This window comes from Pituophis catenifer, unplaced genomic scaffold (assembly GCF_029215685.1).
Source record: "Pituophis catenifer annectens isolate HBS135680 unplaced genomic scaffold, rPitCat1.0.hap2 SCAF_2, whole genome shotgun sequence".
Classification (NCBI taxonomy): Eukaryota; Metazoa; Chordata; class Lepidosauria; order Squamata; family Colubridae; genus Pituophis; species Pituophis catenifer.
The window spans coordinates 147218641-147244184 of NW_027256882.1; the positions used below are offsets into that span (position 1 = coordinate 147218641).

Sequence of the window (25544 nt, forward strand, 5' to 3'; positions counted from 1 at the left end):
ATGATGTGATTAGTAACCCATTGTGGCTTATTATAGTAACTATATAGTGAATAATTATATAGTAAATAATAGTGCCATGGTTTGCTTAACCATGATTTGTTCAGTAAATTACTACTTGGCTGGACTCACCCAACTTTCTAGTCTATAAATCATGATTTTTAAACCAGAATAGCCTGATTCATACAATGTATTAAACAATTAAACTAATCAAAACCATATAACAACATCATGGCTTAGTTGTGTGAATTTAATGAGTGAATTCACTCACCAATGTGATTCACATATTGTGCTTTAACCACAAGCTATTTATTAAGTAACAATTGGAAGGATTAATGTCATAAGCTTAACACTAAAGAAATTACAATATGCTCAGTAAACCCAGCCATGTTATCTATAAGGAGAGGGGAATCAGCTATTGTGTGCTAGTGTATAAAGGGCTCAGAGACCTTATGAATTGAAATGCAATACTCTTGTGTTATTTTTCCTTGACTGAAAGTAGAAATCTTAATTAAATGGTTGCTCAAGCAGCAAATGAACAACTTTCTAGGCAAAACAAGCTCAGATTAAGTCCTACCAGGACAGATTTGCTTGGTAGATCATAATCTTGGTAGATTATGGTGATCTTGTAACATCTGGTCCCATTACTCTAGGGGCTTTGGTAAGCCCAACAGAAGTTGGTTTGTGGCTTGGTTCTTCTGTTCCTGTGGTCCCTTTTTAAACATCAAGTGAAAGTCGTGACCTGCAAAGACTTTGTCAAGCTTTAGGTAGAATACTGGTTGCGACTCTACCTGAATCAAGATGCCCTGGTGATAATAACCATAACCTGGATGGATCGCTGCTATCCGTGAAGTGGTTTTCAGAGACAACTCAAAAGCTATACCCAAAAGCTATACTTGGTATAAAATGTAAGTAGCTTAAACTCCTGATAGCTTCATCAAATGAGATAACACCCATTCTGAAGTTCATTCCATCAGTTGCCAGTCGCTTCCAGTTCAAAATGCTGATTATTCCCTTTAAAGGGCATGTCCTCTTTACAGTTTAGCATTGGGGATCACTAGATAAGACTTTGCCAAAATCAAATCTGCCCAACCAGTCCAGACAGAGGGGGCCACTTGTATGACTCCCCACTCATGAGTTTTATTATTATTATTATTTATTTATTATTATTTATTTGATTTGTATGCCGCCCTATCTTCATAGGACTCAGGGCGGCTCACAACAATTAAAATCAAACCAGATAAAACATGTTAAAATACATATTAAACACATGTTAAACATATTAAAATAATCCAAACCCCATCAGTCCAGGCTGGTCAATTTGAACAGCCATGTTTTTAATTCGCGGCAGAAGGTGCGAAGGTCAGGGGCCAACCGGAGCCCCAGGGGGAGTTGATTCCAAAGGGTGGGAGCCCCCACAGAGAAAGCTGTACTTCTGGGAGTTGCCAGCCGACATTGTCTAGCCGATGGCACCCTGAGTAGGCCCTCCCTGTGAGAACGCACCGGGCGATGGGGAGCTGTTGCTGGTTGCAGATGGTCCGAGAGATATCCTGGGCCTAAGCCATGATATTCCATAAATCATTGATGAGTCAACACCTTCTCAATGGTGGCTCCCATTTCATTGAACCCCTTCTGCTAAGGCAAGGTAGAGTTTTTGGGCCCTTTGGATGGGGGTCCTCATTGATTAAAGTTTTCAGGCACTGGGCCCCCTCTAAATTTAGGACAGACTGGAGGAAGCAGGAAGAAGGGTTTGCTCCACTAGTTCAAGCTCTGCAAGAATCTCCCCTATTCTTCTACCACGGCTCACTAAAACTCCTGAGGCTGGGAATGAAATAGGAGTATCTCAAAATCTCAGGAATAAGCAGATGGATATTTCAGGATTGAGGAAGCTCCTTTTTTTCTGGAGAAAAGCTATTCAAATAGCTCTCAGAAATCCCACCTTAATGAATTCTCTACTGAACGAATGCTAGAGTTCAGGTGTATTCAGTTTCCAAGATTCCCTACATTAGCCGTATATTTTTTTTACTCTTAACCGTAAGTCTACCTAATGAGACTTATGAAATCCAGTCAATGAATCCATCTAATGTGAACCTTATTTTCTGGACTGTGTGATACGGCTTAATAGCATGCCTTCCCCAACTAAGGAGAGGAAATATTGCAAATTGGCAGAAGTACTGCTGCTGCCTGAAATTATGACTAATGCAGGAGCAGCAGTGGAAGAGATGGCATAACAACAGGGGTGGTAACTATCTCTCCCCCACTCGTGCCTTCTGCAACCCTCCTCCTCTACAACTCCCATTAGGATCCTGAACAACTAGGTGTAAGGTTTGAGGAAGGTGAGACAGGAATCGGCAGTTTCCAGTCCAGGACCTGGGAGAAATTCAATACCTGTGCAGTTTTACAGCCACAAAGCATCAAGTATCCTTTAGTTCTGAAGATATGAGGAGGAAGAAGGCATGATTCTGAACCATCAAGGATAGGGGAGGGCAAGGAGAAAAGCAACCAAGAGTTGGAACTAGCAATATCCAGCCAGATGCATGCGGCTTTGCACATTGCACAATATGCACATTGCATATTGCAATGTGAAAATGCTCCTCTAACCAAACCGTGCCCAGCAATCTTATGTAAGGAGATGGATCAAGCCAGAATATGTGTGATTTACCACTGAGTCCAGGTTTGCCATCCCATATGTTGAGGATGTGAGTTTAAAGGGGAGCCTGAGGACCCCTGTGTCTGTTGGCTTTGTCTGTTTTTCTACCACATAAGGCCTTAAGGCATATGCGGAATGCAGAGGCTGCCTTAGAATGAAGCCGCTATTCCAGCAAAACATTTTGCTTTGCAATGTGCCAGCTTCTCTGCTTTTTGAAGTTAAAGAATCTAATTTGGTTTTTCGGTTGTTGGGTTTTTTTTGGTTTTTTGTTTTTTTTTAAAGAATCAGGCAAAGCAGACAGTTTGACAGGTGCCTAGGGAAGTGGCTGCAAGAAATGAAACAGCTCATGTGCAACCCCAGGGCACCCAGATCTAGAATAATGGCAAATACAGATAAGACATGTAGCTCAAACTATGCAACCTCTCGGCTTTGTTTTTTTTGTTTTTTTTTTGTATACAGCATATACAGTATACAGCATACACTGAAAACTGGTGAGAGAAGCCCTAGCAATTAATTTCATGTCATTGTTATGTGTAAAGTAGTAACAACAAGGAGACAATTGTTGCAGGACTGGCCAGAACACTGACCAGATGTTATTTTTAAAACTCATCTACTGGTCATTTGTAAGGGAAGAGTCCGAACAGTGATTGACTGATGGTGCTCTCTGTGCGTTCTTTGTGTTTCAAAATGGGCAGACAAGAAAGATGATGATAGATTGTTTCCTAATTACTTTGGGATTGGAAATGCTGGCGGTGTGGAAATGCTCTTAAACAAAGGCCTTTTTAAAAAGTCTAAAGTCCATTAGAAACAATTGTTATATTTAATCAAGCATGCATGTTTCTTTTGTTAAGTTTAATTTTAATTAGTAAGTATGGAATTTGCTAGAGAGATGATGTAGTGTAGTCATTAAGATGCATTTATTTATATTTATTTAGTTAGTTAGTTTGTCAAACATGTACAAGAAAACAGGTATAAGTATAAACATGGACATGAATACAGGAAATGAGTATGAATAAATGGGAACAATAGGACAGGGACGGTAGGCACGCTGGTGCGCTTATGCACGCCCCCTTACAGTCCTCTTAGGAATGGGGTGAGGTCCACGGTAGACAGTTTAAGGGTTTGAGGATGTAACAACAGAGTCAGGTAGTGCATTCCAGGCATTGACCACTCTGTTGCTGAAATCGTATTTTCTGCAATCGAGCTTGGAACTGTTTACCTTGAGTTTGTATCTATTGTTTGCTCATGTATTATTGCGGTTGAAGCTGAAGTAGTCATTGACAGGTAGGACGTTGTAGCAGACAATTTGGTGTACTATGCTTAGGTCAGGCCATAGGTGTCGTAGTTCTAGGTTGTCCAAGCCCAAAATTTCAAGCCTGGTGGCATAAGGGATCCTATTGTGAGCAGAGGAGTGGAATAGGCATGAGGAAACCTGGATTCTAGTCTTCTTTTAGGCACAGAAGCCAGCTGAACAATCTTGAGCTGTCAGTTGTCATTTGTTGTCGTTCAGTCGTTAAGTCATGTCCAACTCTTTGCAATCACATGGACTTCACATGCCAGACCTCTCCTGTCCTCCACTGTTTCCCGGAGTTTATCCAAATTCATGTTCATTGTGTCGACGACGCTATCCAATCATCCCATCCTCTTCCGTCCTTTTCTCCCTTTGCCTTCAATCTTTCCCAATATCAGGGTCTTTTTCCAATAAGTCATTTGCTTCTCATCAGGTGGCCACAGTATTTGAGCTTCAGTATCTGCCCTTCCAAAGAATCATTTGTCACAGCCCTAATCAATGTCAGTCTCTACAACTAACCTAATACCTTCCCCTCCTCCTCTTATGCATTGATCGATTAGCAGTAAAGGCTAAGTGAGCACAGAGCAAAAGTAAGCAGGATCTGCAACCTTGAAAGCTAAATGGTAAGAACACAATCATACATACTATACGTTTCTAATCTTGTTACATCTTATTAATACAATACATTATAGATAATGGGAAAAGAGGACAACGTTCTCTAAACTACAGAAATAGCCTTTCAAAGCTTTGATCCTCTGTTTATTTATTGTCCCTTGGGACGACCAGAAGGTTATATTACTGTTCTACATGTGGTCATACAGTATTTGGGGAGTAGCTGGCAGTATATGCAAATATGAAAATTACTCTCTAGAAAACTTAGGCAAACTGTGTATTAATCTAGGATTCGGGGGGGAACCTCTCAGTCTGGATTATTATTTTTATTTCATTTGGAGTCTGTTGATGAACGTTAGCAGTTAAGATTTAAAATATTCATTAGCTCAGAGAATCTTTTCTCTCATTAATGCAATTTTTAATATATTGTAAAAGGTGGATCCTAATCATAATGAACTGATTTAGGAACACCGAGAATGCAACCTGAAGACTTTATGTGTGTGACTTGAATTAAAATAACAGCCTTTCCAGGATTCTGCTAACATATTTTTAATGGCAGCACTTTATTTTATATTCTACTAATATAACAGAGTTCTTGCCAAATTCTATAGTTCCTCAGTCAGCAATGTTCAGGGATCACAGCTAAATTTCATTTGGAATTTTTAAAAATTGGATTGTAGTCAACTAGGGGTCACATGATAGCAGTGTTCCAATATCTCAGAGGCTGCCACAAAGAAGAGGGAATCAAGCTATTCTCCAAAGCACCAGAAGGCAGGACAAGAAGCAATGGATGGAAACTAATCAAGGAGAGAAGCAACCTAGAACTAAGGAGAAAGTTCCTGACAGTTAGAACAATTAATCCGTTGAAAAACTTGCCTCCAGAAGTTGTGAATGCTCCAACAGTGGAAGGGATTGGACAACCATTTGTTTGAAATGGTACTATAGGGTTTCCTGCCTGAACAGGGGGTTGGACTAGAAGACCTCCAAGGTCCCTTCCACCTCTGTTATTCTGTTATTCCTATATTTCTGTCTGTACAGTATTTGATCTGTTGGTCCAAATTCTGTCTTGACTGTGCAATAAAAAATAGATTCAGACTACCTTGACCACTTCTGCTAAAGAACAGGGCAATTTAAGTCAATTCCCCTATGCTTCCTAAAAATCTGCTCTGGAAAAGATGAGGAATGTTCCAGAACATAAGAGAATGGAGAAGAAAGAATGTGCAAAAATTGCTTTCTTCTTTTTCTTCTAGTGTGAGCCTCCACTGGATTTCATTACCATTGAGAATAGGCCAATAGCTTTGTAAATACAATAATAAAAAAAGAAATGGCTGACATTTTTAGAAAGGTTATAATTTATAATTCACTTTTGGTTCTTGAGAATTCTTGATTTGGTTTAGTCATAGGTGTTTTATATTGCTATATTACATTACTTTAGAAAAACAAGCCTCTCTAATTTCTCTTTCATATCATAATATTTATGAGTCTGTTCTACAATCCTGACATTGTTAAGAACACAGAATGTTCTTGCCATTTGCTTTCTGCTCTTTGCCAGCACAAAAAAAGCCGATTGGAAAGCCTTCTGCTTTTCCCCATGAACTTTAATCTTCCTTTTTAAAAAAACTTTTAAATATCCCCAGCTCAACTGCATAATTAATGAAATTATCCCCTCTACAGGCTCTTAAATATTTCAGAGAATATTTGGCTAGAAGCAATAATTATCTACATTGATTTAGTATATAAATAGCTCCATTTCTTACTTCTGATGTAGCTATTTATTTACTTTAATAAATTTCACAATATCAAAGCAAAAAGTACCCTCTAAAATCATTTAAAATACAATAAAATATTAGATAAACTAATCAAAGCAAAAATGCACAGGCCATGTTGTCACAGCAGAGAGTGTTTCAAGCTAAGAGATTAAACCTCCACCTGAATACAAGAGTAAATTATACATGAATAAAAACTTCAGACATCCCAGGAGTGAAATCTATTAGATTTAGGATCCACTTAAAATTGATCGGGAAGATGAAAGTAATATCTTATGGATAGCAGAGTTCTTTGCCATACAGCTGTTAGGCAGATGATCTGTAACTCAAATCTCTCATCAGACATTCATATTCAGCTGATGAACCTTAGTCAAGCTACTGCCTCCCTACAAGACAAGGCTATCACACTAGCCCGCTTTACAAAGTGGTGATGAGTTTGGTCATCCATACTTATCCAATGCGTGCACAGTCCTTTGAATGTTTGCAAATGGGTATGTTGAAAAGCCAATATAGTTTTAACTTTTTTGTTGTTGTTGTTGTTAACCAGCAGGAGGAAGGAATAGAAAAAAGAAAAATAAATCATTTGTTTCAATGAAAGGCGTTTGGTTTAATTTAGTTTCATTGTTATTTGTGTGCTAGCTCAGCTGACAATTCTGGGTGATTTTATCATCTGATGAAGCCATAAAAGTTGCAATAAAATTACAAAATAGTAAATAGGTTCCATTCCAAAGTTTTTATAGAAGAACTGCCTTAAGTTAACAGCCTTCCTAAGAGTTCTAACCAGGTATGGCCTATTCTAGAGCAAGGAGGTTATAATTGAAAAGGCCTTCATCTGGGTTCCTGTTCCCTTAATATTCAGGGAATGGTAAGCATCCACTATCAGGCAGCCACAGTACATGTTTGACCCACCGATTCTCCCTGGAGCACGTAGTCCTGAAGGTACTAAGGACCTGAACAATGAACATTTGTATGGGTAATAACCACTACCTAGAATAGAATCTTACAATATTTGGGATTATTCTGTTCATTTGCTGTCACCAATCTTGCCATTTGTACCTTCCAAATCAACTTGAAGGGCAGCCCCATGGAAAGCAATTTACAAGAAGATTCCCTTGAGAAAAGTGTTTAGAGGCCTTTGCCCTATTTATGTATAACATTTACATAGCCAGGAAGAGAGGGCAGAAAGGCAGTTCTGAATGCCAGGAATATTTGATTTGCTTTCCATGGATAATGGGGTATCTTGATACCAGAGCCTGTCGCTCAGAGGGACTGGCTGATTAGGGCTAATGGTTAGCCTTCCACTTGGATGTGGAATGAGTGACACATCAGAGGTTAGGAAAGATGAGGCAGCTTTATAAGAAATAAATTGTTGTGGCCCACCAGCAGCCAGCAGAACTGGCAGCAGATTCGTACAGTGAGGAGGTTGGGGAGGAACATGGACCAGTCCTGGAGTCTGAGGAAGTCTCTAATGAGGGCTCTGCGTTGAAGGCAGAGAGGGGGCCAGGGCTGGATGCCAGTTATCAGCTGCCTTCTGAGTCAGACATCAGTGAGGCAGACGAATAGCTGGAGCCTGTTCCCAGTATGCGCATGCGCAGAGTTGCCAGACGAAGGGAATAGCTAAAGAACAAGGGTCGACTTGGGAGTAAGGCCACAGGTGGACAATGAATGGCCCCTCCCAGAGGGAATAAAAGAGGAGCTAAATGGGAGTGGAGTTTGCAGGAGACAATTAGTTCGCTTAATTGGTTCAGTTCATGACTCTCCGTGACTCCTTACCAACTTTTGAAGATATCGGCCTGGCAGCTCCCCAAGCCAGATAAGGTCTGTGACTGTAAATTCACCCTTGAAAGACTTTGCTGGATGTGAATGAGAAGAATTCACAGTAACTTAATAAAAGGGGTTTTTTGTCGGGACAAGGAGTCTGTTTCGTGGTTTGGGGAAGCCTAGGTTAGAACATAAATGAAGCAAATTCTGTAAATTTTCAGTGCCCTCTGCTCCCCCAAATCCATTCCAATTGGACATTCTTTTTAGCCCAGAAGTTGTGGATTGTACGATATGTATTTATTCATTCAAAAATAGCATTAATGTTTTATAAGCATATATCATGGTCATAGAAATGGAGACTAACAATAGGTTTACTCTGAAAGGGGGTGCGGTGGCTCAGCGGCTAGCTTGTCAGCTGGAAAGCTGACAGGCCAGGTTTGAGACTCAAGTGCCACATAATAGGGTGAGTTCCTGTTACTTGCCCCAGCTTTTGCCCACCTAGCATTTCGAAAACATGCAAATGCGAGTAGATAAATAGGTACCCCTTCATTTGGAAGGTAACAGTGTTCTGTGCGCCTTTGGCATAGAGTCATGCTGGTCATATGACCACGGAAAATGTCTTTTGGACAATGTCTGGTTCCCTTGGCCAAAAAATTGAGTTGAGCACTGTGCGCTAGAGACAGACACGACTGGACAGGGAAACCTTTACCTTTATTCTGAAAAGGCTGGCAAAGGGCTGCTTGCCTCTTGAGTTTTTTCCCATCTTAGGTCTTAAATCACGTTTTCATTCTGTCACTTATGAGAATAACATGGAAAACTGGTCAGAGGCATGAAGTAAATTTGGGCTTGTGCATTGAAGTTATTGCCTGCAACCTGCATAATTTGTGTACAGCTAACCTATAATTAGGAATCAAGACCAAGAACATATCCTGCCACTTTTGAAATTGTAGTTTTGTTCCTTGAAACAAGTTGTGCCAGTACACAACGTCCACAGAGTTTAGCTTCAAAATATATGTGTCTATTAAAACATTTAAGTGTTTTTGTTTTAAATCTTGCAGATATTTGATAATGAAGCCAAAGATCTTGACCGAGAAGTCTGCTTCATTGATATTGCCTGTGATGAAATTCCTGAGCGCTATTATAAGGAATCGGAGGTAAATAAAGGACACAATGCTTTTGACTTATATTGTGCAAGTAACTCAGGGAAACACCCAAGCTACCTTGGGGAGAACGTTCCCATTCTGGAGTAGTTCGGCTGCCAGGAGCGGGGGGGGAAGGGGGGGCTGGTTGCACGCGCATGCGCAGGGTGGATCTGGAGCAAGGTGAGAAAGAAAAATGGGCCTGCCCCACCACCCCCAGGCCCTCCGGAGGCAGGAAACAGCCTGTTTCCCTACTTCTGGTGGGCCCAGAAGGCCCGAAAATCAGCTGGCCGGCGCACACATATACGCCAGACCTTAGCTGGTGTGCCCACTGATATGGCTACGCATGCCACCTGCCATAGGTTCGCCATCACAGGTATAGGGTCTCCTGCTTGAGCAGGGGGTTGAATGAGAAGACCTCCAAGGTCCCTTCCTACTTTGATATTCAAGATTCCACAATATGGGTGCCACATTAGAAAAGGCTGACTGCCTAGAGCCCTGCCAAATGTAGCTTCTTAGCTGATGGAACCTGTAACATATCCTCTCTCTGCTGGTGGGATGGGCAGATGAAATCAAGAAAAGCCCATCTCTCAATAATCTGGCCCCATAACCTGAAGGGCTTTAATGGTTAATACACGCACCTTGAATGTTTTTAACTTCAGCCTTTGAAAACCCTTTAACAAACCTTAAATAGAGAGAGATCATTTGTATGCAATGAATTTTCATAATTCACTGCACTGTGTGTAAGTCCTAAAAACTCATCTCTTGTCAACCTTGGTAGTACAGGGGTTTAAGGCACCCTGTTATTAAGCTGGTTATTAAGACCAGCTGCCTGCAATTACTGCAGGGTTCGTATCTCGCCAAGGCTCAAGGTTGACTCAGCCTTCCATCCTTTCTAAGGTAGGTGAAATGAGGACCCAGTTTGTGGGGGCAATAAGCTGACTTTGTATAAATATACAAAAGGATGAAGGCTATTGCTGAGCACATTGTAAGCCGCCCTGAGTCTTCGGAGAAGGGCGGCATATAAATCAAATTAAAAAAAAAAAAAACAACCTAATGGCATCAGCTCCTCGGATCATGTTCTGGAAAATTTCGGTTCAAGAGGCATGGCTTCTGCAGCGAAGACTGACACAAGGATTATCCATACAGCCACATTTATGAGTGTTCCTCCATCCTTGATACAGGAAAGAAAGTTTGTCAACATAAAAATCATGTCCTCCCCATCTGCTTTTATCACTCTTCAGCAACAAGGCCAATAGTGTTACTCTCCTCAAATAATGTCATGCTGAATACTTTCAGAGCAGCAAGTGATAGATTACTTCTCTTCTCACACAATGTCACTTATCAACAGGAAAGCTAACAACCAATTGCTTTCCTGAATGTGTGGTGGGCAGAATTCAGAATTTCAATTTCCACCTTCACTAGGTAGACTCCTTATGTTAGCAAGAAGGCAGAGCATTGTGGGAGTGGACTGCTTTTTCTCTTAGGGGAACTCAAAATCACATTTTAAAAAAAGATGTAACTATTGGAATTTGATATTTCACTCAAGATCAGTATTCCTATGGCTAGAACTTTTTTTTAAAAAAATCTCCTATGATGTCCACATGACTTCTGATATTTTTCATTCTATCCTATAAATTTACAGATAGATGCCAAGTGTGTGCATCTGGGACAGCATGCTATGTTCCTGCAATAGATCTGGCGGGCAAGGGAGATGAACCCCCTTCCAAACTATAGGACCCATTCATTTGCTGGCTGGCTCATGTTGCAACTTCTATTAAAATGTCTTAAAGCCCTGATATAAGTACCAGGGCTAAGCAAGCTAGCTCTCTTAAAAGAAAGAATACATTACAGGTAATTCTCACTTAACAATGGTAAGTCAGAACAGAATTCCCATTAGTAAGCAATGCAGTCATAATGTACAATGTTATATGACTACATCACTTAGCCACGGCAATCCAGGCAGTCCCCAAGGCATAATAAGTTGTTAAGCAAGGACCTCCTTGCAACTTCCTGACAGCTTCCAGCAGGTAAAATCAGTGGAGAAGCTGCAGGAAGTTGCAAGTCCTGCGAGGAAGCCAGTAGTTGGCAGCTAAGTGCCTGCTATAGCGTATGCATGGTGGGGCCGGAGGTGGCTGCTGCCAGTTGCATGAAGGGGCATTGGCAGCCACTGCGGGACTGTGCCATTGTGGCCAGGCATGTATGAACTATGTGTCAGGGTTCCAAGTAACACCCCAACAAAAGAAGGCTAGAAGTTCCTCAAAGTTCCATTTTATTAGAGGTGTCATATTGGCACATCTGAGAAAACCCAGCTCTGAAAGGTTCCAGGTTTTCCCCAACCAAAAGAAAGTCCAAGTCCCTTCCCCTGCACCCACATGTCCACCACATGGTCCAATCAATGCACCGTCCCATCTGGAGATGCCTCCCAGTCATGCCACTCCAGATGCAGGGCAGAATGTCCTTGACTCTCAGAGAAAAGAATGTTATTATGGCTAGATATCATCCCAGCTCCATACAATCCCCACTCCCAGTTTCCCACAGCACTAAATGTGGCAGCCCTGAAGATCCAAAGAAAAGATGGCCTCCGGGGCTGACACTATGAATTGTGGGCAGGAGATGCTATGGATGTGCACCACGGAGCTATTCTGTAGTTGGAGTCCTTGGGAGAAAGCAGTGAAAATGGGAGCAACTTAAAGGAGCAATTTGCAATCTTCTCTGCCGGTTTCTCCATTGACTTTGCTTGTAGGAAGTCAGCAGGGAAAGTCACAAGCGGCAATCATAAGACTGCAGAAAACTACAACAGTCATACATCAGAGCCACTTGCCAAGAATCCCGATTGTGATTATGTGAAGGGGGTGGAGTGGGTCTGGAACAGCCAGAACTTTGAGGACTATTGTTCAGTGCCTTCGAATGGTTGCTTAACAAGTCATTAACCAAGGATTACCTGCACAGCAGTAGGAACACAGTCAGTCCTTTTACTATTAAAACAGCTTTATGGCTCTCTCCTGGTTAGAAAAAAAGAAACATCTGAGTCCTGTACTGCCTCATGAACACAGAGGAAGGAGAGAAGACATTCTAGAGATAGGTCAGCAAATTTTTACTGAACTCATAGTTGCTGAAAACCCAGAAATTGTCAAATGTGACCAATCAATCTTTCCTTCCTCCCTTCCTCTTAAATGCCACTCCAAACATTGGAATCTGAATGGCATGTTGTCCAGCCTCACATAGTTGGCAAACCAAAGAAACAAAGAAATCACTCGGATTTCAGAAAGGCCTCTTGGATGCAAGTCTAACTAGATATTAATCTTGAAAACTGAGAGAGTACATGTCCAGCCAGACTTACTGTGAGTTCACTAAAGTGGATTCTTTTTGAAGCGCTTTCTTTCCAGAGCTTTCACAACTGGCTTGTGTTGCCTCATCTCGTATGTACTAAATCTCCTGCTCCTTGGTTTCCTTCACACAGTCTCACACACCTGAACTCCCAATATAATATTTGGATTAAAAGAGTAAACATGACATAGATACTGCTGCTAGCAATCAGTCACAAAGAACATTCCTTCCTACTTTCCAAAACTTGAGAGGATACAGAAGTTCAGCTTTTCTAACAATAGTACTGAGCTACTGTACGGATGGCAGTAGCCTTATGAGAAAGCCACTAACAAATGCATGTTCTTCATTTGCAAAAACCAGCACCTCTTCACTTTTCGTTTTTTTCCCCCCCACAATTTGCTTTAAGGAACCAAAAAGTTAAGAGCTGTTAAGTTTATGCAAATAAAGATTATGTTCCTGCTTTCCTTGTGTTTGCGCTGTTTTATGTTGCTCCTCCCATGAGGAGACTGTGTAACACACATTAACTACATTCCTGTTCACTAGAAATGTTATTTAATTGTTTCTACAAAATTTATTGCTGGCGCATATACACTCCTATGTTTTCCTTTAACCACAAGGAACCACATGAAAATTCCATTTGAAAAGATAAAAGCTTTCAGGAAGCCGAATGTTGCATCCAGTATTACGTTCAGCCATAGTTATCCATTTGCATAGCACCACTGTATTAAAATAAAACAGATAAAAATATAATCCTAGGAAAAGAGGCACTAATTTCTATGGGCAACTCAAGAAGATAAGGGACCTGATTTTACCATGAAAACGAAGCGAGGCTGGAATGGCCTGTTCTGATTATTTATAATATTTTTTTCTAACATTCAGTTGTGTCTGATTCTTGGGGAACTGCCTGGCCAAGTCGCTGCAACTTTCTTGGCAATGATTTTCAGAAGTAGTTTTCCACTGCCTCCTTCCTAAGGCTGAGAGAAAGTGACTGGCCCAAGGTCACCCAGCTGGCTTTGTGCCCAAGGCAGGACTAGAACTCACAGTCTCCCGGTTTCTAACCTGATGCCTTAACCACTACACCAAACTGGCTCTCTAAATATGTGTGTACTTTTGCCTCAGTGTTGAGTCCTTGGTCCTTGCCTGGATAGGTCCTTGCAGTTTTCTTGTCAAGGCTTTTCAAGAAGTGGATTTATTTATTTACTCATTTATATCCCGCCTTCATTATTATTATAAATAAATGGAAGGTGGCAAACATACTTAACACTCTATGGAGATTCTGTCATCCAAGTCATGGTTGTCCCAAAGGTACTTTTCAACAGGTGCTTTTTCAGAACTGAAGAAGCTTCTTGGATGAGAAGTGAAACATCTTCAAAGAAAAGCAAGAAAGGTCCAGTTGCATCTTGAAAAAGCACCTTTGGGATACCTAACACTCTTTACTCCTTCTATTTTTCCTACAATAGCAACCCTGGGAAGTGAATTGGGCTGAGAAGGAGTGATTGGCCCAGTGGTGAAATCCACATTTTTTTACTACCGGTTCTGTGGGCATGGCTTGGTGGGTGTGGTGTGGCTTGGTGGGCATTGCTTAGTGGGTGTGGCAGGGGAAGGATACTGCAAAATCTCCATTCCCACCCCACTCCAGGGTAAGGATACTGCAAAATCTCCATTCCCTCCCCACTCTGGGGCCAACCAGAGGTGGCATTTGCCAGTTCTCTGAACTACTTAAAATTTCCGCTACTGGTTCTCCAGAACCTGTCAGAACCTGCTGGATTTCACCCCTGGATTGCCCCAAAATCCCCTACCTGGCTTTCATGGCTAAGGCAGGAAAAACTCAATAGTTCCCAGTTTCTAGCCTGGTGCCTTCACGAAAGGGGCTCTCTATATTTATAATCACCACGAATATACAGTAAGTGTATTTACTTCCTTGCACATTTACAGTACAGGACTTGCAGAATCAGCAGACAATTAGAGCTTACTCTTCTTGTCCGTTTTGTATCAAAATACAAATCTTTTGTATTTTTGCAAAAAAAGTAAAAAAAGTTTTTTTTTTTTTTTTTTTAAAAAGGTGCATATCAGGCCTGATTTCCTGGTATGGTATGGATCAAGGTTATAGAATATTTAATAGGGTTCATACGTTGTTCCAATCCAGAGAGATTCTAAGGGGCTTACATTTCCTTCCTTCCTTACAGTAAGAAGATCAAATAAAACAATACAGGCCATCCTCAATTTACAACCATTCATTTAGTGACTGTTTGAAGTGATTTATGACCGCTTTTCACACTTTGGATCATTGCAGCATCCTTGTGGTCACATGATCAAAATTTGCACACTTGGCAACTGGCTCGTATTTATCATGGGCACCATGTCCCATGGTCATGCAATCAGTTTTTTGCAGCCTTCTGTCAAGCAAAGTCAATGGAGAAGCCAGATTCAACTGTATTCCTAACTTAATTGCACTGATTCACTTAACAACTGTGGCAAGAAAGATGGGGCAAAACTCAACAAATATCTTACTTAGCAGCAGAAATCTAACAATAGCCAAAAAAAAAAAAAAAACCTAACCAAAAAATCCAACAACCACCAAATCCAATAACAAAAAAAGATATCATAACAATGTTGCAACAATAGCTTGATGAAGTCAACTGAGATCTCCCAATTGGAATCTTGATTTCGGCACCCTTCATTGACTAAACTATAAACAAGAAATGTGTGCAATAAGAAATATCAGAGGTGTGTGTCTCCTCCAGGCTAGATTCTAGCTGAATACGCTTAGCAGATGCATACAGATAGATGCTAGTTTACTAATAAAGGGAAGAAATCCTGCAGTAAAATTCTACTTTATAAATGTAATACAGGTAGCCCTCCACTTACGATGACCATTGAGCGCAACAGTAGTTGATCAGTTAACAAACACGGTTGTTAAATGAATCTGGTTTCCCCATTGACTTTCCTTGTCAGAAGCTTGCAAAAGTTGATCATGTGATCCTGGGACATTGCAACCAGCATAAATATGAGTCAGTTGCCAAGCATCTGAATTTTAATCACGTGATCCTAGGGATGCTGCAATGGTCGTACGTGTGAAAAAGGATCATAAGACACTTTTTTTCAATGCCGTTGTAACTTTGAATGGTCACTAACTGAACTGTTGTAAGTTGAGGACTACCTGTATTTCATTATTATTTTTGTCTAGATTAGTAGATTCTATATCACAGATCTGCAAGATTTTCCAAAGCAATTTGTCAGGTGCCTTAGTGTGTATGTGGATGTATGTGTGTGTGTACAGACACCCATATACACACATACATACATTCCCTTAAGCATACAGAGTTTCTCTTATAATATCAGTGGTACCATTTATATTCCTAAGCCTTCAAGAGCAGTGAAATTCTTTTGCCATGTTAAAGTTTTCTCATGCACACATTTTTCACTGTGTTCTTTCCCTATTGTCATAAAGTACCTGTGAAAAGCAAAATAAGCCACTTATGTTTAACTTAAGATTCACTTTATAATTGTTCTGCAAGTGCTATGTTAAAAACCTTTTCCAATCACTTGTGTTAGAATTCTCCTTTGCTCCCTTCTGGACTTCAGTCAAACATAATTTATGTGGCAAACTCATTTTGATGGAATAATTTTCCTTCCAAATAGCACAAATTGCTCCATGTTTTCAGTACATTGTGATGCCAAGCACAGGATGTTTTAAAATAGCACTTTCAAGCCTTGAGCGCTCCCAAGGCAGATGCACTGCTTTATCTGCGCTTTATTTGCTTTGGAATCAAAGGGAGGGGAAAAAAAGAAGCTGCCAAATGTAATTATTTTTGGTGTGGGAGCGGAGGAAAGGAGTGTGCCAAATATATTTTGGAAAACGTATTTCCAAATACATTGAAGAAGCTCTTTTAGATTGTCAGGATTATGAATGAGATGAGCACTTGGAGAATGGAAAGCAGAGAATTATCTGGTATCAAAACTACCTGAACTAGTTGCAAATCTACCCGAAAGATCAAAATTAAAATGTGCAATACATTATCCATTAACCCAAAGGGTATTTAAGCAGGTTAAACGTTTCAAAAAGATCTCACCTATTAGTAAATCTTACTCTGCCCCAAACAAACAAATACATTTACAACAGAAATAATATTTGCTGGAAGTTTATTAGAATGTGTTCATTTTTAGCCTATATTTATAATTTTGAACTGGAATGTCAACACCCAATCAGCATCCTACCTCTGCCCTGATCCTTGTACAGCTTAACGTAACTATACTATGTATACTAAACATTGCAAAGCTATTTTTATTTTATACCCAAGAAGATACAGGTAGTAGTCCTTGACGTATGACCACAGTGGAACCTGGAATTTTGATCGTAAAACATTTTGATCATAAGTCAAGGCATCATTTGACCAGACTTGATTTTACAACCATTTTTACAGAAAGTCATTAAGCAAATCACGTGGTTGTTAAGCAAATGTCAGGCCCTATCCCAAGACATAGGGAGCTCCAGTTGGATTCATGCATCAGGTACAAGAAGTTAGGAACTAGGACAGAATCAAAAGAAATACAGGTTTATTCCATGCTACCTATAAACAAGAACCTGAACTAGTAATGGTCAAGGCAAATTGGTGCGAGATATGAGTCAATAGACTTCAAGGCTAGAAATAGGTCTCTTACATTGGTTTGTCTCCAAACCAGTGGTGGAATTCACATTTTTTTACTGCTGGTTCTGTGGGTGTGGCTTGGTGGGCCTGGAGTGATATGGCTTGGTGGGCGTGGCAGGGGAAGGATACTACAAAATCTCCATTCCCATCCCACTCTGGGACCAGCCAGAGGTGGTATTTGCCGGTTCTCCAAAATACTCAAAATTTCCGCTACCGGTTCTCCAGAACCTGTCAGAACCTGCTGAATTTCACTCCAGCTCCAAACTGATTCATGTACTTGACTCCTGCTCTCAGGCTCAGCCTGGTCATCTCTTACATCATGTCAGGCACATCCACCCGTGAAGATTTATTGATTTATTACTGTAGCCTGTGCTGCAAGAATCTTCTCACCTGACAATCAACACCTTCTCCCACAGTTCAGTTCTTTATTTGCTTATACCTCCTTTATTTTATTTCATTTCATTTCATCTATGCGGCTGCCAAACTCACAAATGTAATTTAGAGAGAATGTTAAATGGGGCTAAGAAAAATGCTTTAAGTATGATTTAAGAATAAGGATTGGGATTAATACAGTTGTTTTGCTAAAATCTCCAGTCTGCTTTTCCAAGCAACCAGTTTCCAGCCATAATATTAATAAATATAGAAAAGAAACACAAAGTGAACATTGTTCCTGACATAAATAGAAATAAGATTGTGAAGTTCCAGTCTTACTAGTACAAGAAGTCCTTGGCTTACAACAGTTCATTCAGTGACCATTCGAAGTTACAACGGCACTGAAAAAAGTGACGTATGACCGTTTTTCATTTATGACCATTGCGTTATCCCATGGTCATGTGATTAAAATTCAGACACTTGGCATTTGACTCATATTTATGACAGTTGCAGTGTCCTGGGGTCACGTGATCACTTTCTGTGACCTGACAAGCAAAGTCAATGAAGAAACCAGATTCACTTAACAACCATGTTACTAACTGAACTGCAGTGATTCACTTAACAAATGTGGCAAAGGAGATTGTAAAATGAGGTAAAATTCTCACTTAACAAATGTCTCACTTAACAATAAAAAAATTGGGCTGAATTGTGGTTGTAAGTCGAGGACTACCTGTAACAAGAAATGGTTCTATTTTTTCAAAGGTAGATTTCTTAACCAGGTTGCTCACTCAGTCTTCTTGTTCTCAATAGGATCCTAAATGCTTCAAATCAGAGAAGACTGGGAGAGGTCTATTAAAAGAAGGTTGGAGAGAAACACAAGACCCTATTATGTGCTCCTACAAACTTGTATCTGTGAAATTTGAAGTATGGGGACTTCAGACTCGAGTTGAGCAGTTTGTTCATAAGGTGAGTAAAGGGCAGTGTCCACATCCCCCCCCGCCCCCGGCCTATCCTGTACAGCTTTTATGTGCAGAAAAAATTGGCAAGTTGAACAATCAGCAATGAGCATTATTCAAAAAGTTGATGTGATTATATTTACAAATGTTTACAATTACTTACTCTGGCTTTTAGTCACTTTCCACTTACTTTGGCATCAGACTACCTTGCCAACTCTAATGTTCCCTTGTGATCCTGTGATGTAGGCCTCATATCAGCTCATGATTTAAACAATCCTGTTGGTCTTTTGTGCATCACAAATAAAGCAAATAGTTTTTCCTGTTTAATCCACTACAGAGCTATGGCATATACACTTCATCCTGATTTTTCATAGCTTCAAGGGAAGTGAACTACTAGTGACTAGTTTTGCTCAGTCATTGATTAATTCCTAAGGGAAGTATCAGGATTTGAGGAGAGAGAGAGACAGGAAATTCATGCCAATCATCCTCAAAATAGTTGCTCTAACACAATAAGGAGAATACAGTTTGTTAGCCAGCTAGGAAACAGAAAGACGCAGAGTACATATTGCTATCTTGCCAAGATATTATAAAACTACAGAAAGGATTGAGGTTTCCTGGGAAGGAAAGTCTCTCTGATTATATGTTTTCTCAGGGTCCTAATGTATAAAACACCACCGAAACTGAAACAGTTTGCATGACATCAGGATCACAATAAATTGATTCAAGGATTAAACACAACCACAAAGGATATCTACTAAACAATGCAAAAAACAAACCAGGAAATAGTGTGTACATTTATTCCAAAATATAACATTCTTTAACCATAATGAGAATGATTTCCATGAAAATCTACATGCTTTACCATGATGTTGCAAATTTCGGCCTGGTTGAGATCCACCATGATAATTTATATATGAAAATCCATTTATAAATCCATTGAGCTTTCACTAAGTGGTGTATAAGGGAAAGAAAAAGAGAAAGAAGAATTAAGGATGGCAGAATTAAAAGCAACCAGAGGGCAAGGAATGAGTGACTCAGAAAAAGAAACAATGGAACTATGAAACAGTGCCAACAAAAAGAAGTTAGGGCAGGAGCTGAAAGGGAAAAGTTAAAACTGAGATGAATTATGTCCTCCTGAAAGCTCATAACAAGAGAAGCAATTAGCGGTATCTGGTAGACTTGGTTTTCCAGAATTCAGAATTGCATGTCATTCTGAAGATACAGAATCAAAATAATTAAGATTTCTTTTAAGAAGAAAAGAAGAAAGATGTCTTCTCAAATGTCAAGGCAAATCATGACTCCTGTCCTGGAGATCACCTACAGCCTTTGTCTTCTCCATGAATTTACCTAATCCTAATTTTTAAAACTGCCAAGTTTGTGGGCACCACCAACCCAGCGAATAGAGAATTGCCAAGTTAAGCTGGCCACATTTGAGTCCATCTCCTTGTAATTAGAAAAAAATAATAAATTATTTCTGTCCACTTTCTCTATACAACACACATTTTCATTGAATATTATTTCCTTTTACGTATTTCTTAAAAACAATTAAGTTGTACAATTGAAGTATTTATGTTCAAGGAAGTTGTGCCAGTTTCTTGGCTCTAATCCCATCAGATTAGCTTTATCCTATTGACAGAATACAAAGCTTTCTTAGAGGCCCTGTCATTATTTCAATTTACCAACCCTAATTTTCTTCCAAAATTGAATGATTAACACTTTCTCAGATAGTTTCTGCTGACAAGCACCATGGCTGCTGACCCATTGCAGCACTGTTTTTTACTCTGTTTTGACAGAAACCTGCATGAAGGTTTAAATGAACACATGAAAATGAAACTAACCAACATTTCTCTTCCCTTTGATGCCTTTGATGTGCATGAAAGAAAGAGATAAATCCTTAGCTAATACTTGCTAATGTAATCTGCTTGTAATTTATGTCCTCAAATTCTGCACATTTTTGGCTTATCTTAGATTGAAGGTCTGAAAGAGACAAAGAAGAACAAAATGGAAAAGGAATTTCTGAAGAATATAAGAGGATATGGATGTTATTTTCAAGGAATGCAGGACTATTTCTGATGATTATTTGCATCTAACTGATTATACATGGAGTCCAGATAAATCTACCCTGATGATAAACAGCTGTTCCATGTTTCAAAGATAGTGAAATTCATTTTCTATGAATTATGTCCAAATTCTTGACTTGCTTTTTGGAGAGGAGGTTGCCTGGAGTCGAAATACCCCATTTTAATACCCTCCCCCAGGATTCAGAAGCAAAACTAAATACCGTATATCAGGGGTCATGTTGCTTTGTTTTAAACAGAAATATTTAACACTAAGTCAAACATAGTACCCCATCTACTAAAAGATTGTATCTTAGTATATAGGTACAAGTAGTCCTCGACTTACAACGACAATTGAGCACAAAATTTCCATTGCTAAGCAAGGCATTTCTTAAGTGAATTTAGTCTCATTTTGCAACCTTTCTTGCCACTGTTGTTAAATTAATCATTGAGCTTTTAAGTCAGTTAAATGCATCTGGCTTCCCCATTGACTTTTGTCAGAAGATCACAAAAAATGATTACATGACCTCAGGACAGGACAGCCATCGTCAATACATGCCAGTTGCCAAGCATCTGAATTTTGATCACGTGACCATGGAGAAGCTGTGACAGTCATAAGTTACTTTTTTCAGTGCCATTGTAACGTCAAATTGTCAGTAAGCAAATGGTTGTAAATCGAGGACTACTTGTATATACTGCTTTATGTCTTGGGATTCAGTAGAAAATGCAATGCATGCTGTTATTTTATGAGCCATCCCTCAAAAGTTGCCTGCTGCCATGACTCTAGTTCTCTTCTACTCAATTGTACAAGGCAGGAACATGTTTTTCCAACTAGCTACTCAAAAATAATGTGCACTTCTTACTGCACAAACCTTGCTCACCTTACTATTACTTGCTATTTTTTTCCCTACTTCTCTTCCTCACTTCTCTTCCCCCTCTTCCTCCCCACTGTTCTCCTATTTTCTTTTATATTTTGTATCTTATTTTATCTTATAACTCGATAAAAATGTTAAGCCAAAAAAATTATCATTCACCCTATGTGATAGTTGGGAAAGTAAGCTAATAGTAAGTCTGTTAAGGGGTGTTTAGTTCTAGCCACAAAGTCACTCACCAACTTCACCATAAGAGGAAATCAGTCCCTATGAATTCCCGTATCTTTTTGATACCTTCCTAATTTCTCATGAGGGCAAACAGTTGAATAGCAGAGACATAATTGTCACTCCCCACCCCACCCCCAAAATACCAATAGAGTAGAGCTCTTAAGCCTCTGACAGTTTGAAAGTGCCAGTTTTACAGAACTTCTCAAAACCTAAATAATGCAAAGGGTAAAATTGGGTGCTGCCCTCTAATGGCTTCAGCTTGTTACCACCTTGTCTTCTGTGGCTCTTGAAGGTAAAGAAAAAAAAAACAATTGAAAAAGTGTGATCTAGGCTTCAAACAGCTTGTCACTTTGGTTCTAGTTGTGAGAATTCTCTTAGGCTGCCTACAATCTTCAGGAACCTGGGAGAGGAATGTTTTCATGTTGGCCTTATTCAAGTAGAGCTGTTGTTGCTGCTGTTGTTCCTTCCCAGGATGGTACCCTACAGAAAGGATAAAATATTTGTCAGAAGATTTGAGAGTTTTTGGGGGGGACACATCAAAGGCAAGCACAAAGACCAACCTTCTCCACCTGACTTGCTCACTGTAGTGTAAACAATGTGGGAAATTGCTGGGAAGTCAAAGTCACTTGGCCGCAAAGGAGAAATTGAAAATGGGATTCCCAGAAGCAGAGATAGAATTGTGCAATGAACAGACTCTGGGGTAAAACCACATTGGGACAGACAGGCAAGACACTGTATACTCAAAAGGAACCCTCTGCTCCAACTTAAGTATATTGAAATAACATTACAGGGAGTCCTCGACTTGCGACCACAGTTGAGCCCAAAATGTATGTTACTAAGTGAGAAATTTGAGTTTTGTTCCATTTTATCGCTTCTCTCTTTTTTTTTTTGCCACTTTTTTGTTAAGTGAATCACTGCAATTGTTAAATCAGTAATACCTTTGTTAAGTGACTCCGGCTTCCCCATTGATTTTGCTGGTCACAAAAGGGGATCACATGACCCCAGGACACTGCAACCATTATAAATGTGAACCAGTTGTTAAGTAGCCGAGTGTAAATCACATGACTACGTGCAGGGATGCTGCAATGGTCATAAATGTGAAAAATGATCATCAGTCGCTTTTTTCAGTGCCGTTGTAATATTGAACGGTCACTAAACAAACTGTTGTAAATCAAGTACTACCTGTACTCTACTCTCTAGCCCTGGATTTCATGGTTTTCTCTGATTAGAAAACCAAATTAACAGTTCCTGAAGGTCTCCGAAGACCATCCCTAAGGCTTTCACAGACCTTTAAGTGATCCTGATACTCCATGTTTTTTACCTCTACCACAAACTATTGTTTGTGGCTCTTTGTCCTCTCAGTCTTTAAATCTTTCTTAATTCTCCTAGGTGGTCAAAGACATATTGCTAATTGGTCACCGACAAGCATTTGCGTGGGTGGATGAGTGGTATGGTAAGTCATTTTTTTTTTAAAGAGAACTATTTAGAAGCACAAGAACTATTTCAGACATGTACTGAGTGACCTGCTTATTTTTATTCAAGTTGTTTTTATTAGAATAGTTAACATGGAGGAGAGGGTGTTTTAGCCTTCAGACAAAATGCTAAGAATTTTAGAATGTTTATACTTGCTTGCAGCTCTGGGTACAACCCTGCTGCAATGTGGCTTTGTAATTTTATCAAATGTGTACTTTAGTATCTGTAACTCCAAGTAGCAACTTTAATTTGAATTACCGGTAAATTCTAAATCTATCTGGTTCAAATCTAACATACCTGTTTTAAAGACCAGTACTAAAACCCAAATTGTGATATTAAAAATATAGTTTGAATATTAACACCAGCACCATGATGTAATGGCTAAAATGTCCTAGGAATAGTTTCCAGTCTATCCCCAGTCATGGAAATTCAACACATGGATGAGTTTCAGCCAATCAGTCTCTCAACTAATCTATATAAGGCTAGGGAATTTTTGTGGGGATAAAATGAAGGGAGACAGTAATATGGGTGGCCTTGAGTGCGTAGAGTAAAGGAGAAATAGAAATCATTAATTGTGTTAGGGATATCCTTGCCAAGCAACAATTCTGCAGAAGTTTCCACTTCTCCAAACTTGAGACAGACAAACATTCAAGTTTATGGCTTTCTTCCAAGCTCCAAACCATAATTCTGTATTGTTTCTGTCCTGGTTCATAATGTTCACTTCTATGCTGAATAAGGGCATTCATGGATCAGAAAAATTGAAAACCTATCTTTTTCAGCAAGCCGGGTTGGCTTAAGAAGAAATTTTTAAAATTTTTAAATCCTTTTAATTAGTCTGCGATTTTTAATTTTTTGGGCCAAATTTTATATATATTTTTAAATGTTTTAATATTTGTATTCTATGTTTCTTATCTTGGCTGTACACCGCCCTGAGTCCTCAGGGAGAAGGGCGGTATATAAATTCGAAATTAAATTAAATTAAATTAAATTAAGATTATGAAATGGGTTGAAAGACCTCATTCAATTGATGCAATTTAAATCTACTGATTTGTTGCAGTGAATGATAAATATAAATATAAAAGGTAAAGGTTCCCCTCACACATATGTGCTAGTCGTTCCCGACTCTAGGGGGCGGTGCTCATCTCCATTTCAACGCCAAAGAGCCAGCGCTGTCCGAAGACGTCTCCGTGGTCATGTGGCCGGCATGACTAAACGCCAAAGGTGCACGGAACGCTGTTACCTTCCCACCAAAGGTGGTCCCTATTTTTCTACTTGCATTTTTTACTTGCATTTCGAACTGCTAGGTTGGCAGAAGCTGGGACAAGTAACGGGAGCTCACCCCATTACACGGCACTAGGTATTTGAACCGCTGAACTGCCGACCTTTTGATCGACAAGCTCAGCATCTTAGCCACTGAGCCACCACGTCCCTTCAAAATATAAATATACATTGGTATAAATGCAATAAACCAATTAAATAACTAAGCTTTTAAATGTATATTGTAAAGAGATATCAACTATAAAAATTAGCATAATGAATAAATTGTAAACTTCAGTAAAATTAATATTTTATATTAGATAAGTTTATTTTTTCTTTAATAAAATAAAAATGTTATTCACTGTAATAAATATTTGAAATCAATCAAGTCCCTTTTTGTCTAAGTTAGAAAACATGGAATAGGGAAAGGATAGTGAAATGAATCTAGTCATAAGGAAAGTTGACATTTTATTCCATTAAATGCACTGTAATCAATACTTATTCAGATTTATAACTGAACCTCCCAGTCAGCCTTTATTATCCAGGCCTGAACCACTTTTCAAAGATTAAAATTTCATTTAGGTATAAAAGGATAAATCTTTAAAAGGAAACATCACTGGAGTTTGTTTCTCTCATGAGAATAGCTTTCCACTGTTTTATCATTTGACATAAATGTCTTGTTGCAAAAGTCCTTTTTTTTTAGCTTTTAAGAAAAATAGCAGGCTCCCCATTTCTTGTAACTGAGTTCCCTGTGATGATTGTGCTAATAACTTTTTGGCAGGCCCCAAATAATTACTGTAAATACATGAGAATCATGAGCACTTACATTTTCCTGTCCACTGTATTTGGATTATTATTGTTGAATAACAGTAGATGAATGTATAGAATTAGAATTTCTTAGAGGTATCAAATGAAGTCCCTGGACTAATATAGAACTGCTCAGGATCTAAATTATTTTGAAATGCATTTTTTGTTGACGCAAGTGCTTCATCTTCTAATTGCAGACTAATCCTCAATCCTAAACTTGTTTACAAAGACCTGTTGCCATGATTTTAGTGTGACTTACTATCCTGTAGACATGTGTAAGATTGTTGACTAATACACCGTTAGCTTTGCCATAAGACAGCCTTCTTG

At 39.4% G+C, this 25544-nt stretch overlaps 1 protein-coding gene across 1 annotated transcript in view; it reads left to right on the plus strand.

Annotated features, from left to right (window-relative positions):
- The window catches only part of PITPNC1 (phosphatidylinositol transfer protein cytoplasmic 1), a 163140-nt gene that overhangs the window by 131855 nt on the left and 5741 nt on the right, over window positions 1-25544 (plus strand). The window contains exons 6-8 of the mRNA XM_070934749.1: window positions 9136-9231; window positions 18378-18533; window positions 23070-23133. Of these exons, the coding sequence (XP_070790850.1) occupies window positions 9136-9231; window positions 18378-18533; window positions 23070-23133 (316 nt within the window). The remainder of the gene's footprint in view (window positions 1-9135; window positions 9232-18377; window positions 18534-23069; window positions 23134-25544) is intronic.